This window comes from Artemia sp. Qi Xiang Cuo, chromosome 7 (assembly GCF_049724085.1).
Source record: "Artemia sp. Qi Xiang Cuo chromosome 7, ASM4972408v1, whole genome shotgun sequence".
Taxonomy (NCBI): domain Eukaryota; kingdom Metazoa; phylum Arthropoda; class Branchiopoda; order Anostraca; family Artemiidae; genus Artemia; species Artemia sp. Qi Xiang Cuo.
In genome coordinates, this window is record NC_142800.1 from 57,913,822 (window position 1) to 57,930,338 (window position 16,517).

Genomic DNA, 16,517 nt, shown 5'->3' on the forward strand with positions numbered 1-16,517 from the left:
CCTTCAAAAACGGTGTTTCCTAAGCCTACCATGACAGTTGCACCCCACTCACCCTTTTAAAGGGATCAGGTATTACCCAAGGCTATACACAAAACTAGTGGATGTATAGATTTAGCTGGAAGGAGCTCTTATGATATGAATATCACATTTTTTGGATGTTATAAAGCAAAAACTCTGCTATTATAGTATTTTGTATGATGTTTTCTATATAACCTAGGGCTATATCTTGTCCAATTAGATGGAGGGTGGAACGAAATGGTCATTTTACAGAAGATTATAGCTGGAAAGAATGTCGAAGGAAGAATTGAATGGTGCAACTTTTTGTTACTACAGTGGTTCTTTCTCTTACGAACTGTTCATGCAGGATTACCATAATCCTCCCTAAAATGATAATTCCATCCCCACCCCACCAAATCGGCCCAAATAATCTGATGCATTAGTGATGCAATGGTTTCATTCACACAGGTTTCTGTCTAATACTTAAGTAACTTTACAAAAATTTACTTAAGTAACTATCCCATAAGTTGGGCTTGAGTCACCCCTTAACAAATATACAGCGGGGAATAAAAATTTTCTATTTTCTTATTTAAAGTACGTAAACTTCTGAAATGAAAACTAAGCAACTGAAAAATGACGCATTAGCTGAAAAAATATGAAAAAAAACTTGATTATAATAGGGCATGAATTAAGTCCGTACGTTTTCACAGACTAGAGAATCAGTATACGAATGAAAATCAATCCCCCCCCCCCTGCCTAGGATTTCCTTGTGAATATCAAAATTTTTTTCTCCTAAATGTTTGTTTATTTTTGTGTCTAAATTTATACTGAGACTATTGCTATGACATTTATGTTACGTAAAGAGTAATTTTTTTTTTTTACATAATGTCTAACAAATGCACGATTATTTGTTACCTCCCATTTATTCTTTTTCATGATAATTATTAATTCCTCCAGAATCTTTCTCTCTGCTCATAATATCTACATGGCATGTATATTAACTCCCCTGGCCATAAGTTGTAGGAGTTATTAAATATAACGACTTTAAGGCATTTGCATTTATTTTTTGAGCGTTTATAAAAAAAAAATTAAGACTCAATTTCAGTGAATATTTAATTTTTCAGAATTATCGTAAAATTTTCTATTTGCATGCTCTCAGACCTGGCAAGAAGGATTGCGTGCAGTAACAAACAAAAATAAGTGTAACAACACATGTGCGTCTACCAATCTCATGAAACAGTAAAGAAAATCTTCTATTTTGCACTTAGATTTCGTGTTACCTCGCTTTTAAGCTTTTTTTGCATCTTCCAACAGAGATTGCTACTAATGCCATTGCTGTTCCCATTGCTGCTACTACCACCAACTCTTTGTTATAGGCCACCCTGGCTTTCTGCTTAAAAGTAGTTAAAACGGAAAATACATTTATACGGGTAAGCCTTTTGTTAAGGACAATGACGTTCAATAAAAGAAATGTCTTTATTCAAGAATTTAACCATTTTTCTAATTTTCTTTTCATTTTACTACTGCCACTACTACAAAATTAGCATACCGACCCGCCATCTGAAGTGAAAACGCTTATGAGGATATCTGTTCCATGAAGTACTCAAATGTTGACCGTCTCCCAGAAAATCTCTAAGCATTTCAGCTCATTCGTTATAATGTCATTCAAGCCTAAAATTGGACTTTCAGTCTTCATCTCTAAATTTTCTTTTTTTTTTACACATACTGTCTTTGTCAGTATGAAAACCACTAAAGCATCTTTTTCGTGATGCTCACACTGAGTGTGGTAGCACCATTTTGTTCGTAATAAAACTGTGTTTGGCACCTCGTCGCCAAGCTTTATACTTAAAATAAAATCATTGCTACTAATTCCTCTCAAAAACTTTCCTTCTGTTATTTATTTCAATTGTATGCAACATTTGACTTGTGTGTCTGTTTATTTATATCGTCTTGAGGACTAGTTAAAAATAACTTACTAGCTTACTACTAAACTTACTAGTTAAAAATAAATCGTATAAATAGTAAGGTAAGTTAGTAACGATCTACAAGGACTTGGTTATTGTACATCTGTAAGAAATTTCCAAGCAACATAAGGTATCTTATCACATTTTACAAGCTGAGTGAACACGAAATACTTGGATCATAGGTCCAACTTTTGCGTTTTGTCTTTTAGCCCTTTACTGTCCGATTTATTGCTACTTATAGCCTATTTGTTTTATTCGCCTTCTCAAATTATGCTCATGAGTTGCACGATGTGCTTTACTGATTGTGCGAATAAATTAGGTATTATCTAATTTCATTCTCCTGTGCTTCCGGCATTTTTGCATATTGTATGTTTGTTTTTCTCTTAGTGTGTAGTTTTGTATCATGCCTTAACCATTATATTATTATGACGGGCGGAAGCTACCGCTATCACCTAACCACTTGGCTTGGGTGCAGATTTGCATTATATTTACGTACATCTCCGCTGCCAAAAAGGTGATCGCAGCTTTGGCTTGGTCCGGTTTAATGTTGTGGTGTTTTTATTTATATTTATGCGTTTTTGCTTAGTAAAGTATGCAATCGAAATTCTAGAGTGTGGGTGTATTCAACTCTCTCCCTTTTCTCAATAATACTCCCTTTTCCCTTGTTTGGCAAAGCATTTCCTAGGATTTTGATTTGACCCCCCAAATGTCGAAAGTGATTTCATTTGATTATCCCCAAATCAGAGGCAACGCTATAGCGTTGCCTATAGTAAAGGCCATACGGCTCTAATGTTTTATTATTATTCATTTATTTATTTATGATTTTTTTTTTCCAGAGGCACTTCATATGGAAGGGGTAGTCGTAGCAACTTCAAAGGTGGCTCATTCGATCGGAAATCAAGAGTTCTAGTGTCCTTTTTAATAGTCGAAAGTGATTGGAGGGCAACTAGCCCCCCACGCCCATCATTCTCCAAAACACATCCAATCAAAATTTTGAGATAGTCATTTTGTTCAGCTTCGTCGATTTCCACATTCAAAATAAGTTTTTGAGGAGGACACTCCCCCACAACCCTCAGCACAAGGGTTGTAATTTATGCCCAGGGGACATATAAGGTTTTTATCGAAGGCGTTGTTGTAGGAACTTCAAAAAAGGCTCATTCGATTGGAAATTCAAAGGGCTAGTGCCCATTTTAATAGTCAAAAATGATTGGAAGGCAGTTAGCCCCCCTCAACGCCCATCATTCCCCCAAACACGTCCAATCAAAATTTTGAGATAGCCATTTTGTTCAGCGTAGTTGTTTTCCAGATAGAAAATTGTTTTTTGAGGAGGACACTCCCCTAATATCCTCGGGAGAAGAGTTTAAAGTTAGGTCCTGGGAGAATAGATGGTTTTTACAAAACGTTTTGCCGTAGAAACTTCAAAAAAGGCTAGTTTAACAGGAAATTCAGGTTGCTATTATACTTTTTAATAGTCGAAAGCGATTGGAGGGCGACTAACCCCTCTCTCATGCACACCATATCCCTAAACATCTCCGATCAACACTTTAAGATAGCCATTTTACTATACGTAGTTTTAAGTTCTTGAAATTAGGTCTTTGAGGATGACAACTCCCTCACAGCCCTCAGGGCAAGGGTTGAAAGTTGTGCCCTGGGGGCATATAAGGTTTTGCATAGACACCGTTGTCGTAGAAACTTCAGAAAGGGCTCATTCGATTGTAAATTTAAATGGCTAGTTCCCTTTTTAATAGTCGAAAATGATTCTAAGGCAAAAGACACCCCTTCCAAGCCCACCATTTCCCCAAACACAACCAATCAAAATTTTGATATAGCCATTTTGTTCAACGTAGTTTAAAGTTCTGGAAATCATATGTTCAAGCAAGAGACTCCCCTCAGGGACAAGGGTCATAAGTTTTACCCTGGGGGCATATATGGTTTTTATGGAAGAAATGCTCGTATAAACTTCAGAGAGGGCTCATTTGATTGGAAGTTGAAAGTCCTAGTTCACTTTCTAAGCATCAAAAGATATTGGAGGGTAATCAGCCCCCCCCCCTCAAACCCTTTTTTTCTCAAATACATTGAATAAAAATTTTAAAATAGCTATTTTGTTAAAAATAGTTCAAAGATCATATAACAAAAATTCCGGTGTCGACATACCCCCCAGGACCCGGGTGCAGGCGTTGAAAGTTCTGCGCTGGGGGTATATATGGTTCTTATGGAAGGGATGCTCGTATTAACTTCAAAGAGGGATTATTTGATTGGAAATTGAAAGTTCTAATTCACTTTTTAAGAGTCAAAAGATATTGGAAGGCACCTAGCCTCCCCCCCCCTCCACGCCCTTTTTCCTCAAACCCATCCGATGAGGACTTTGAGATAGCTTTTTTTCAATAGTTTAAAGACCATATAACGAAAGCTCAGGGGTCAACACAGCCCCCCAGGGCCCGAGGGTAGGTGTTGTAAGTTGTACCCTGGGGGAATATATGGTTCTTATTAAAGGGATGCTCGTAAAAAATTCAGAGATGGCTCATATAATTGGAAATTGCAAGTTCTAGTTCAGCTTTTTAGAGTCAATAACGATTGGAGGGCAACTAGCCCCCCCACGCCCCTTTTTCCCCAAATGCGTCCAGTAAAAATTTTGAGATAGCCATTAAGTTAAAAATTGCTCAAAAGTCAGATAACAAAAAAATCAGGTGTCGTCACAATTCCTCAGGGCCCGGGGGCAGGCGTTGTAAGTTATGCCCTGGGGCATATATTGTTCGTATGAAAGGGATGCTCGTATAAACTTCAGAGAAGGCTCATTTGATTGGATATTGAAAATTCGAGCTCACTTTTCAATAGTCAAAAGAGATCCAGGGGCAGCTAACCCCCCCCCCCCCCTACGCCTTCTTTTTCAAAACCCATCTGATGAAAGTTTTGAGATTGACATTTTGTTAAAAATAGTTCAAAGGTCACATAAGAAAAAATCCGATGTCAATAGAACCCCCCCAGGGCACAGAGGACGGCGTTCTAAGTTATGCCCTAAGGGCATGTATGGTTCTTATGAAAGGGATGCTTTTATAGACTTGATAGAGGGCTCATTTGATTCGAAATTGAAAGTTGTAGTTCACTTTTTAAGAGTCAAGAGAGTTAAACTAGCCCCCACGCTCTTTTTTCCCCAAACCCGTCCGCTACAAATATTGAGATAGCCAGTGTTTTGTTTTGGAAATTGTTCAAAAATTAGATAACAAGAACTCCCCCCTGAACCCGGGGGGTAGGCGATATAAGTGTTGTCCTGGGGGCGTATATGGTTCTTATGAAAGGGGTGCTCGTATAAACTTCAGAGGGGGCTCATTTGATTGGAAATCAAAAGTCCTAGTTCAATTTATAAGAGTCAAAAGATATCCGAGGGCAACTAGCCCCCCCCCCACGCCCTTTTTTCCCCAAGACCATCCGATAAAATGTGTATAATAGCCATTTCATTAAAAATAGTTCAAAGGTCAGATAAGAAAAACTCCTGTGTCGACGGAACCCGCGAGGGCCCGGAGACAGGCGTTATGAGTAATGCTCTAGAGGCATATATAGTTCTTATGGAAGGGATGCTTGTATAAACTTCGGAGATGGCTCATTTGATTGGAAATTGAAAGTTCTTGTTCACTTTTTAAGAGTCAAAAGAGATCGGATGGCAAATAGTCCCCCCCCCCCTCCACGCCCTGAATGCATCAGATAAAAATGTCTAGATAGACATTTTGTTAAAAATAGTTCAAAGTTCTGATGACAAAAAACTCCGGTGTTGACACAGTCCCCTAGGGCCCGGGGGTAGGGTTGTAAGTTATGCCCAGGGGGATATAGGGTTGTTATGGAAGGGATGCTCGTATAAACTTCCTAGAGGGCTCATTTTATTGGAAATTGAAAGTTGTAGTTCACTTTTCAAGTCAAAAGTGATTGGAGGGCACCTAGCCTCCCCCACACTCCATTTATTTTTTTCCCAGAGGCACTTCATATAGAAGGGGTCGTCGTATAAACTTCAAAGGGTGCTCATTCGATTGTAAATCGAGAGTTCTAGTGCCCTTTTTAAGAGTCAAAAGTGATCAGAGGGCAGCGCCCTCCTAAGCTCTTTTTCCCTAAATACTTCTGATAAAAATTTGAGGTAGCTATTTTGTTAAAAATAGTTCAAAGATCATATAACAAAAACTCCTCTACGTATGGTCATTTCGTTAAAAATAATTCAAAGGTCAGATCAGAAAAACTCCTGTGTCGAAACAACCCCTCCAGGGCCGGGGCAGGCGTTGTAAGTATTGCTCTGGGGGCATATATAGTTCCTATGGAAGGTGTGCTTGTATAAACTTCAGAGAGGGTTCATTTGAATGGAAATTAAAATTTTTCGTTCATTGGAGCTTTGCTGAAAACTATATGCGTCTTGAACAGTCTTGGAGAGTATAAACAACGTCAAATTTAATATTTGATACATAATGATATTAATTATTGAAAGATCCATCATTTCAAGAATTTATTTCACTATGATTTTATTTTTATTTTCAATGCTGTAAGAACTGGAAATGAAAATATTTGTAATATAATCCGTTTTCAGTTAAGCACCAATGACGGAGTAGGCTTTTGGTTTTTATTTACAGTTAGGAAAGGAGGCAGTATCCAAACACTTGTTTGTAGTGAAATTATATTCGCCTTTAAAAAATTAAAAAAAAGCTAATAAATTAAATTGAAAAATTGATGTATAATGATATTAATTGCTGAAAGCTCAACAGTTCAAAATGTTACTATAATTTTAATGTTTATTTTAAGTATTAAGTACAAAAGAAAACATTTGTCATAAAATTGGTTATCAATAAAGCGCCAATGACGCAGTAGTTTTTAGACTTTTACAGTGAGAGAAGGAGGTTATACCCAAAGTCTTGTTTGTAGTGATTTTTGTTCGTTTTAAGCTTGATTTGCATATTCAATTAAAGTTTCACTTGTTTTAAGATTTATTTATTAATTTACATTAATGTCTATTGTATGTTTGTTTGCATTGATTGTTTATTTAATTTTTGTTCGTTTTAAGTTTCATTTCTACTTCAATAGGAAAATATTTTTTTCGTTTTAAGCTTGATTTTCATATTCAATATAAGCATTACTCGCTTTAAGATCTATTTATTCATTTATATTATTACTTGTTGTAGGTTTTTGCTTTGGTTGTTTAGTTGATTTCTGTTCGTTTTGGGTTTCATTTATTCTTTAATAGTGATTTCTGGTTGTTTTGAGTTTAAATTTTAAAAGGTATTTGTATCTGCTCAGCTTATGTTTAAAATGGCCTTTACTTTTCTTTAAAAAACTTAATTTTCGGAAAGTTTTTTTTTAATTAATTTTGTAAAATAAGGTGATGCGAAAAGAAAATCTGAAGTAGAGGCCCCGGTAAATCTAAAAAAGATCCGAAAGATGCAGCTAGACGGCATAATAGTTTAAGACTATATTGCCATTAAAATTTTTTTTTTTTTCAGGAGCATAATTTTATTTTGACATAAATTGAGAAGGAACAGTCAATCTGTATTTGTCCCAGATAAAGACTGGAACAGGGCCTGTATTAGTAATACGGAAAGAGTTTGAGAGAGATTGGCCGAACATTTTGAGAACGTGCTAAACCATGATAAAGTGGCAGAATTTTTTTTTTATAAACGAATGAAAAAGATTGTGACCATTTAGAAGTAAAGGAAGCTTTATTTTATGAAGAAGAATTAAAGATAGTGCTAATAGGATAAAATAAGATGAGTTTATTTTTGCCCGCTTACAACACACAAAAAAGAGGTAGAGTATAACTACTCAGTTTTAGAGAACAAATCCCAAAGTGGTGAAATATACAACGCGTGCAAATACACGCTTACTATACGTATATTTCAGTGCAGCAAGTCTTGCATAGCTGACGCGAAAACCTGGCATGTTCAACGGTAAAAACACAAGTACTACGCTTGTCTGGACCATAAACGAGGCTGAGGTATTTCAGTGAAGAAGACTCTATAATAGATTTACCTACTACAAAAACAGATAAACAAGATATAATATAGCTTTACCTCGGGAAAAATAATCAATATATCCAGTCTAAGTAGCATTAACATTAAGTCCTAGGAGCTTATAGCCAGAAATCAAAGAATCAAGGTATGCCTGTAAAGTAAAAAGATTCGAACTGCTAAGCAGGACATGATCTGCGTAGTAAATCAAATAAAAATCACAAAGGTACAGTGGTCGGTACATTAATTTTGGATTAATTCCACCATTAATTGTCCTAGTTAAAGTGGTCGTAAGAATGTTAAACATAGTAGGCCTTAAAATAGAACCTTTTTCTGAGTCCTCTAGTAAGACGAATAGGCCCAGCTAAAAGACCATTTTCAAGTTTAACCCTAACATAACTATGGCTGTACCAATATGAAGTCAACGCAACAATATGGGACGTAACTCCAAAATTAAGCAGAGTCAAAAATACTTTCGGTTCAACAACAGAATTGAATTCTGCTTATATATTCACAGTACATAAACATGCAGGATTTCCCAAATTCTCAGCATTACTACGGATACGCTTCAGTAGGCGATGAGCAAACGCACAATTCATATATGCTTACAAAAACCAAACTTTCTATAATCTAGCACGCACTTACGTATCATTTCAGGCATGATAAGACTTTCTAGAACCTTGCTTAAAGCACTAGAAAGAGTAATAAGGCGGTAACTACTACAAAAATTAGCATTTTTCCCTTTTTTCAAGTATTCGTTGTTGCACCGGAATCACATGAATTGGATAATTGACCTGTATGAATAAACATTTGGAATAATAGTGTCAGGTGCTCAACCAGTAGTGCACTTCTGTTTTTTCGGTGGCGGACTGTGATCCTGGAAAAACGGGAATCTTTACAACGCCTCAAAAGCTGTATTACGTCACTTTTAGAAACAAGAAGCATGTTAGGTTTATGCGATAAAGAGCCAAGCCGACTTTTTAATAAAGTATCACTTCCAGTTTCTAAATTCGAATTACAGGAGCCAAACACAGCAGAATCATGGCGAAGCCAATGCTCTTCAGGAATACCAACGGTCGCTTTATTACGATCACTCTGAATATTTCTATACTTTTTCCACATCAAATTTGGATTTTTAAGAGCCTCAACAGAGGCACATTCAGTTTCCCTAGCTTTAAGATCACTAACACACTCGGTACATCCCTTTTTTGTCTCTCTAAAAAGTGGGAATAGAAGACGAGATCTTAGTTTATCACAATCACACCAAATGCGATACCACATTTTTGAACGTCTTTTACCGGCGCTTGAGCTCGGATCATGACTCCAACCGATCTTACGGGTACCTCTTATCATTTTGGCTACCAGAATGGAGGCTGCCTCCCCACACTTCATGCATAAAAAATTTCAGCAGTATATATATCAAGGCTGATGCTATCAATTAACAAATGCTATCGCTTCAACAAACCCCTCATCACTCATCAGTTGAATTTTGTTCAGGCCTTTAACTATCTCCGAATTTTCGGATATTTCCCCGTAAATTACTTTGGGCTATGGACAACTAAAGCGTCCATATCAAAAGGTTTATCAACCTTTTTCCACTTTGTCTGACAGAAATACTGCAATGGAATTATCCTAATATTAGTCAAATAACTAATTTTAAATGACAAACCGAGGTGATCGCTGAATGTGTAAGCTCAGAATCCACTGCAACTTTTGAAGTAAGAGTAAAATTAGAGACAACGTGATCAATATTAGAAATAATACCTGAGTTTTGTATATATGTAAAAAAACCACTTTTTCCACAAACAACTTCATCTCTCGTCAGACATGAGTTTTAAGGCCCTCGATGCTAATAGTGTGGTAATGAGTATTTTAAAAATTGTGGTTTTGAGCGTTACCGATAAATTACAGAATATTATGAACATAGGATTTTAAAAAACGGGAAAGTACCTAGAGATTTTACGAAAACTTCAATTAAACCCCTCTACAATAGAAGTGATAAGGCTGATTGTGGTAATCATAGAGGCATTAGCTCTGTTTCTTTAGAAAAAAATTATTTAGTATAATCATACTTTTTAGACTTAAAGATGGTGTAGATAGGGTTTTCAGATAAGAACAGCGTAGTTTTAGGAAGAGGGGAAGATGTGTCGACCCAAATGTTACTCTTAGATTGACGATTGAGAATTGTCTGGTCATCAGACCTTTTTAGAGCTCAATTTTATAAATTATGAGCAAGCATTTTATTCAGATAATAGAAGAGCTTTAGTGAACGTCCTTATATGGTATACCAGATGCATATATGTATGAGAAGAGTACAGCTAGGGTTAAGGTAGGAAATGAGGCTAGTAACTGGTACAGATTGAACCAGAAGTTAAGCAGAGTTTCGTTCCGTCCCCTTGTATATGGGCTAGAAATAAGTAAAAGTGAAGAGGAAATGTTGGGTAGCTAAATGTTTTTCGAACTCACTGGGTAAGATGCGCAATGATCTTACATGTTGTGTTCAAAACAAGTAAAAGGACGATCTATTGGTGTCAAAGTTGTTATCAGTTTACCTCAAGTCCTGTAACCATTTATAGTGTGTTAAACTCCAAATTGTGAAAAATGTGCTTATTTTTATCTATTTGAATCATGAGTGCTTTGTTTCGTAGTTGGATGAGACTATGCTTTCAAGTTGACAGTTCTGGAAAAGTCCCTGTGAAGGTTATTGCGAGGACTTTTGCATCTGGGAAAACAGAGAAGCTGGTATATCAATGCCTTGAAGAACTTGGATTGCCCAGTGAGAAGGTAAAGTAAAACTGAAGGATGATGCGGCGACATGAAAAATAGTAACTGGAATATAAAATCATATTACAAAAAGGAATTCCTAAGGAACTTGGAAGCAAATCTTAAAACATGCAAAAATGACTAAATTTTAAGGTATTTCCCGTAATTCCTGTCCATTTACACCATTTACACCTCAGCTTCAACTTCAAAATCAACAATTTCAAAAATTTAAGTTTAAAAAATAAAATTTAAAAAAATAGCAAAAATATTAACTAAACAACATCCCCTCCAAATTCCAGGGCGTGCTATGGAGGAGTTAGCATCAAATAAATCCACATAATAAGATTCTATGTCTTTTATGGGGCGTTTCCCCCTTTTTTTGAAAATAAGGCAATTTTTTTCAGGCTCGTAACTTTCGATGGGTAACATTAAACTTGATGAAACTTATATGTTCAAAATCAGCATAAACACACATTTATTTTGACGTATCTATTGATATCAACAATCCCACTTTTTAGAGTTTCGGTTACTATTGAGTCGGGTCGCTCCTTATTTACAGTTCGTTACCACGAACTGTTTGAAACAAATTTTTTCCAAGTCGTAACCTATCTAGATCGTTTTCTCAGACCAGAATATTTCAGTGTACTAATTTTCAGAAAGAAATTTAGTGTACATATATATACTATCTTTATAAGTCATCAATAATTGTGTAAGTATTTATTTATTTGTTTTTCTCGAAAACGGCTTCATATTTTTTCGGAAAAACTGGCTTCCTGGGATTTTCCGGCCTAAAAAAACAATTTAGATAGGTCAGAAGTTTGAAAAAATTCTTTAAGAGCCTTAATCTTGGAAAAAAGATTCATGTGAGTGACGTCATTTTGTATACATCAGTATTGCAATGACGTCACACTTGTCACACTTATGTGGAAAAATTGAAGATTTTCATGCATGGATAAGTTCACATTAAATAGCTTAAAGAGCAAAAACTGGTAATTGCAAAAGTATGTGTATATTTGAACAAGAGATTACAACAAATCAGAAACTTTAAAAAAGAAAACCAAAAGTTTGAAGTTTAGTTGACAACCGGTGTTAGAAATTGGACCTGCTTCAACAATTAAATATCTTTGAAAAGACACAGAATGAAAAGACATATCAGTATGAAAAACTTATCTAGGGGTAGACTCAAAAAACAAAGATTTGCAAGTGCTATAAATGATTGTTTGTTGGAAGAAAAAGAAGTTTTTATCCCACCACCTGAACAATTAAAAAATCTACAACCTGGACTGTCATGTAATATTAGACCAATAAGGGCAGCTAAGCAAAAGGCATTGGCATTAAATTCCCAATGGGTGAAAATCAACAACCTGGACCATTAAATGAGACAAGACCCCCCCAAAAAAATAAAAATTTACAAGTGTTAGGAATGATAAATTATTGGAAGAAAAAGAATTTTTTGTCCCACCACCTGAACAATTTACAAATTTACACCTGGACGATCATGTAAAACTAGACCAATAAGGGCAGCAATAAGCAAAGGGCTTCGGCAAATTTTCTGAAGTAATGAAAATCCACAATGAAGAAGAAAGAAAATGGGGTTAGAAGATAAGCGACAGAGAGAATCAAAACGAGTAAAAATTGAAAGTGATAGTGATGAGAATACAAATAATGATTCTTTGGAAGCACCTGAACTATAAAACATGATAAGACCAAGAGAACAGCGTGAATAAATTAAATTCACAATGGGTGGAAATGAATAACCCGGACTAACAAATGAGACAAGACCCAAATAAGCAAAAATTTACAAGTGTTATAAATGATTATTCGTTGGAAGAAAAAGAATATTTTGTCCCACCACCTAAACAATTAACAAATCTACAGCCTGGATCATCATGTAAAACTGGACCAAAAAGCAAAGAGCATTGACATTAAATTCACAATGGGTGACTGTCAACAACCTGGATAATCAAATGAGACAATACCCAAAAAACGAAAATTCACAAGTGAAATAAATTATAATTCGTCGGAAGAAAAAGAAGTTTTCGTCCCACCACCTAAACAAATAAAAAATATACAACCTGGACCATCATGTCAAACTAAACCAATGACGGCAGCTAAAGCAAAGGACATTGGAAAATTGTATGAAGTAATGCAAATCCAAAATGAAGAAGAAAGAAAAATGAGGTTAGAAGATAAGCAACAGTGAGAATCCAAACGTGTAGAAATTAAAAATGATGCTTATGAGGATTGGGTTTGAGATTTCGACATGGATAATTTCATCTATGCTTACCATACCTTTGTTGAAAAAAAACAAAGGTTCAGCGATGTGTATTTCATAATGACAAAAGGCAAGCCGGGGCAAAGGTCGACGTCCAACATTTTATATCAGCCCACATCGATGAAATAGCTATAAATAAAAATATTGAGTATATAAGGACGTTAGCCAAGAACCTGATACTTCATCAGTCTCTGTAAAAAACAAAAACAAACAAAGGTTTGGCGTTATGTTGGTCATAATGACAAAAGGCAAGCCAAGGCAAAAGTTAAAGGTCCAACAACAACAAAAAATGTACTTTTACAAAGACGCTAATTCTAATTTAAGGTCACTTAAAATATTTAAGGGGCTGATTGATGAAAATGCACAGATACATATGATGAATTAAAAACGAATTTTGAACAGTGAGCGGTGGTTGGAAACTGGAAAAGAAGTATTTGTTACCTATAAAGTCTTAAGAGATCAAATGAGGTGATGTATGATTCTAAACTGTTAAACAATAGGAATGGAAAAAAAAATTCTAAGGAAAGGATAAAAAAAATGGAGAAGGAAATCTAGGGTTGGAAAATCGTTTGTAATTCATTGTGTTTCTTGCTGTCGTTTGTTCCATACCTTTTTCTTTAGATGTTGCGATTCTCACTCTTACTAGTTTTTTAATCATATTTATCTGTGCATTTTCATCAATCAACCCCTTAAACATTTTAAGTGACCTTAAATTAGAATTAGCGCCTTTGTAACGTACATTTTTGTTGTTGTTGGACCTTTAACTTTTGTCCTTGGCTTGTCTTTTGTCATTATGAAAAACATAACGCCAAATGTTTATTGTTTTTTATTTTGTTTTTGTTTTTTACAGAGGCTGATGTAGTATCAGGTTCTTGTCTAACGTCCTTATATACTCCAATGTATTTATTTATAGCTATTTCATCGCTTTGAGCTTTTATAAAATTTTGAACGTCGACTTTTGCCTCGGCTTATCTTTGGTCATTATGAAATAAACATCGCTGAATCTTTGGGTTTTTTTTTCTACAAAGGTATGGTAAGCATTGATGACCTTATCCATGTTAAAATCTCAAACCCAATCATCATAACTATCATTTTTAATCTTGATTCGTTTTGATTCTCGCTGTCGCTTATCTTCTAATCTCATATTTCTTTTTTCTTTATTTTGAAAATTTCCTACTTTAGACAATTTGCCAATTCCCTTTGCTCTAGCTGCGATAATTGGTCTAGTCTTATATGATGGTTCAGGTTTCCTATTTGTTATTTGTTCAGAGAGTGGGACAAAAACTTCTTTTTCGTCCGACGAATTATCATTTATATCACTTGTGAATTTTTGTTTATTGGATATTGTCTCATTTGATGGTCCAGGCTGTTGACTTGCACCCACTGTGAATTTAATGACAATGCTCTTTGCTTTAGTTGCCTTTATTGGTCTAGTATTACATGATGGTCCAAGCTGTAAATTTTTCAATTGTTCAGGTGGTGGGACAAAAACTTCTTTTTCTTCCAACGAATTATCATTTATAACACTTTAAAAAAAAATTTTTATTTGGGTCTTGTCTCATTTGATAATCCGGGTTGTTGATTTTCACTCATTGCAAATTTAATTTGTTCACGCTATTCTCTTGGTCTTATCATGTTTGATAGTTCAGGTGGTTCCAAAGAATCATTATTTATATTCTCATCGCTATCATTTTCAATTTTTACTCGTGTTGATTCTCTCTGTCGCTTATCTTCTTACCCCTTTTTCTTTCTTCTTCATTGTGGATTTTCATTACTTCAGACAATTTGCCGAAGCCCTTTACCCTCATTGGTCTAGTTTTATGAGATCGTCCAGGCTGTATATTTGTTAATTAATCAGGGGGAGGGACAAAAATTTCTTTTTCTTCCAACAAATTATCATTCATAACACTTGTAATTTCTTTTTTATGGGGGAGGGGGTCTTGTCTCATTTGATGGTCCAGGTTGTTGATTTTCACCCATTGTGAATTTAATGCCGATGGTCTTTGCTTTAGCTGCCCTTATTGGTCTAGTCTTACATGATGGTTTAGGTTGTAGATTTTTTAATTGTTCAGGTGGTGGGATAAAAATATCTTTTTCTTCCAACAAATCATCATTTATAACAATTGTAAATTTTTGTTTTTTGAGTCTACATCTAGATAAGTTTTTCATACTGAAATGTCTTTTCATTCTGCTGTCTTTTCAAAGATATTATTAAAAAAAAACGTTTTCGACAAAATGAGTTTTAATAAAAAGTAAATAACTGCATTAAACTAATATGAACAAAAATGGAATCAAATAATCGACCAAGAATACATCTACCACAAATCAGTATCAATAAATAAATGAAATTCAAAACAAACAGAAGTTAAAATAAATAATAGTCAAATTCAAAACGAGTCAAAATTAATACGAGTAGGGTTCTAAACCGCTAGCTTTCTAAAAGCCAGAATATAATTTTTACTTTACTGAAAAATATTCAAATGAACTTACTGAAAAAAATCTGCATTGTCTGTTTAATATACATATGCTGATATTTATTCCTTAAAATCTTAATTGATTTTTAAGTTTTCAAAGTTAGAAAAGTGAGAACATTTAAAAGCTTTTTTCAGTAAAGTACAAATTACATTCTGGCTTTTAGAAAGCTTGCAGTTTAGAACCCTACTTATATTAATTTTTGCTAGTTTTGACTTTGACTCTTATTTATTTTAATTCCTGTTAATTTTGAGTTTCATTTATTTATTGATACAGATTTGTGGTAGTTGTGTTCTTGGTAGATGATCTGATTCTATTTTTGTTCATTTTGGTTTAATGGAGTTCTTTACTTTTTTTAAAAAGTAAAGTTTTTTACTTTTTTACTTTTTTTTAGTTCTTCACTGTTTCGTTGAAAAAGTTTTTTTTAAGTAATTTCTGTTCGTTTTATATTGACATAGTCTTTTTCAGGGAGAAAGACTTCTAATGTTAAACAACCATCCCTCCCATAAAAAACTAAAATACCCCCTTTGCATAGCTTACAACCCTTGCCCCTAATCTCTGGGGATTGTTTCAACCCCAAAGGCCTTGTTATATGATAGTTAAACAATTTTGAATAGAATAGCTATCTCAAAATTTCTATTAGATGCATTTCCGGACAATGCGACGTGTGTGTATGTGTGTGTGGGGGGGGATAGCTGTCCTTCGATCACTTTGACTCTTAAAAGAACACTAAAGCGTCTGATTAACGATCCAATGAGCCCCCTCCGAAGTTTATATGATCATGCTTTCTATAAAAACCATATATCTCCCCAGGGCATAACTTATAACCCTTACCCTGAGGACTTGGGTTTTGGTATCAGTAGAACCCCCTTATTGAATACGGGACGAACACCGTGCTGCCATCTACAATTGAGTCTAACTCCGAATGGGGCACCATATATGGGCATAGACTCCCCTACGAACACCGTGCTGCCATCTACGATTGATTCTAATGCTGACAGTACATAATTTATGCATGTTTTTATGGTTTTTGTCACTGAGAATGAAAAAAACAGGATGTTTCTCACTTTG

The 16,517-nt window shown here is 35.0% G+C and overlaps 1 protein-coding gene across 1 annotated transcript in view; it reads left to right on the forward strand.

Annotated features, from left to right (window-relative positions):
* Positions 1-16,517, forward strand: part of LOC148950495 (1-phosphatidylinositol 4,5-bisphosphate phosphodiesterase-like) — a 177,628-nt gene that overhangs the window by 40,280 nt on the left and 120,831 nt on the right. Inside the window, exon 6 of the mRNA XM_089091881.1 lies at positions 10,585-10,720. Coding sequence (XP_088948007.1) covers positions 10,585-10,720 — 136 coding nt within the window. The remainder of the gene's footprint in view (positions 1-10,584; positions 10,721-16,517) is intronic.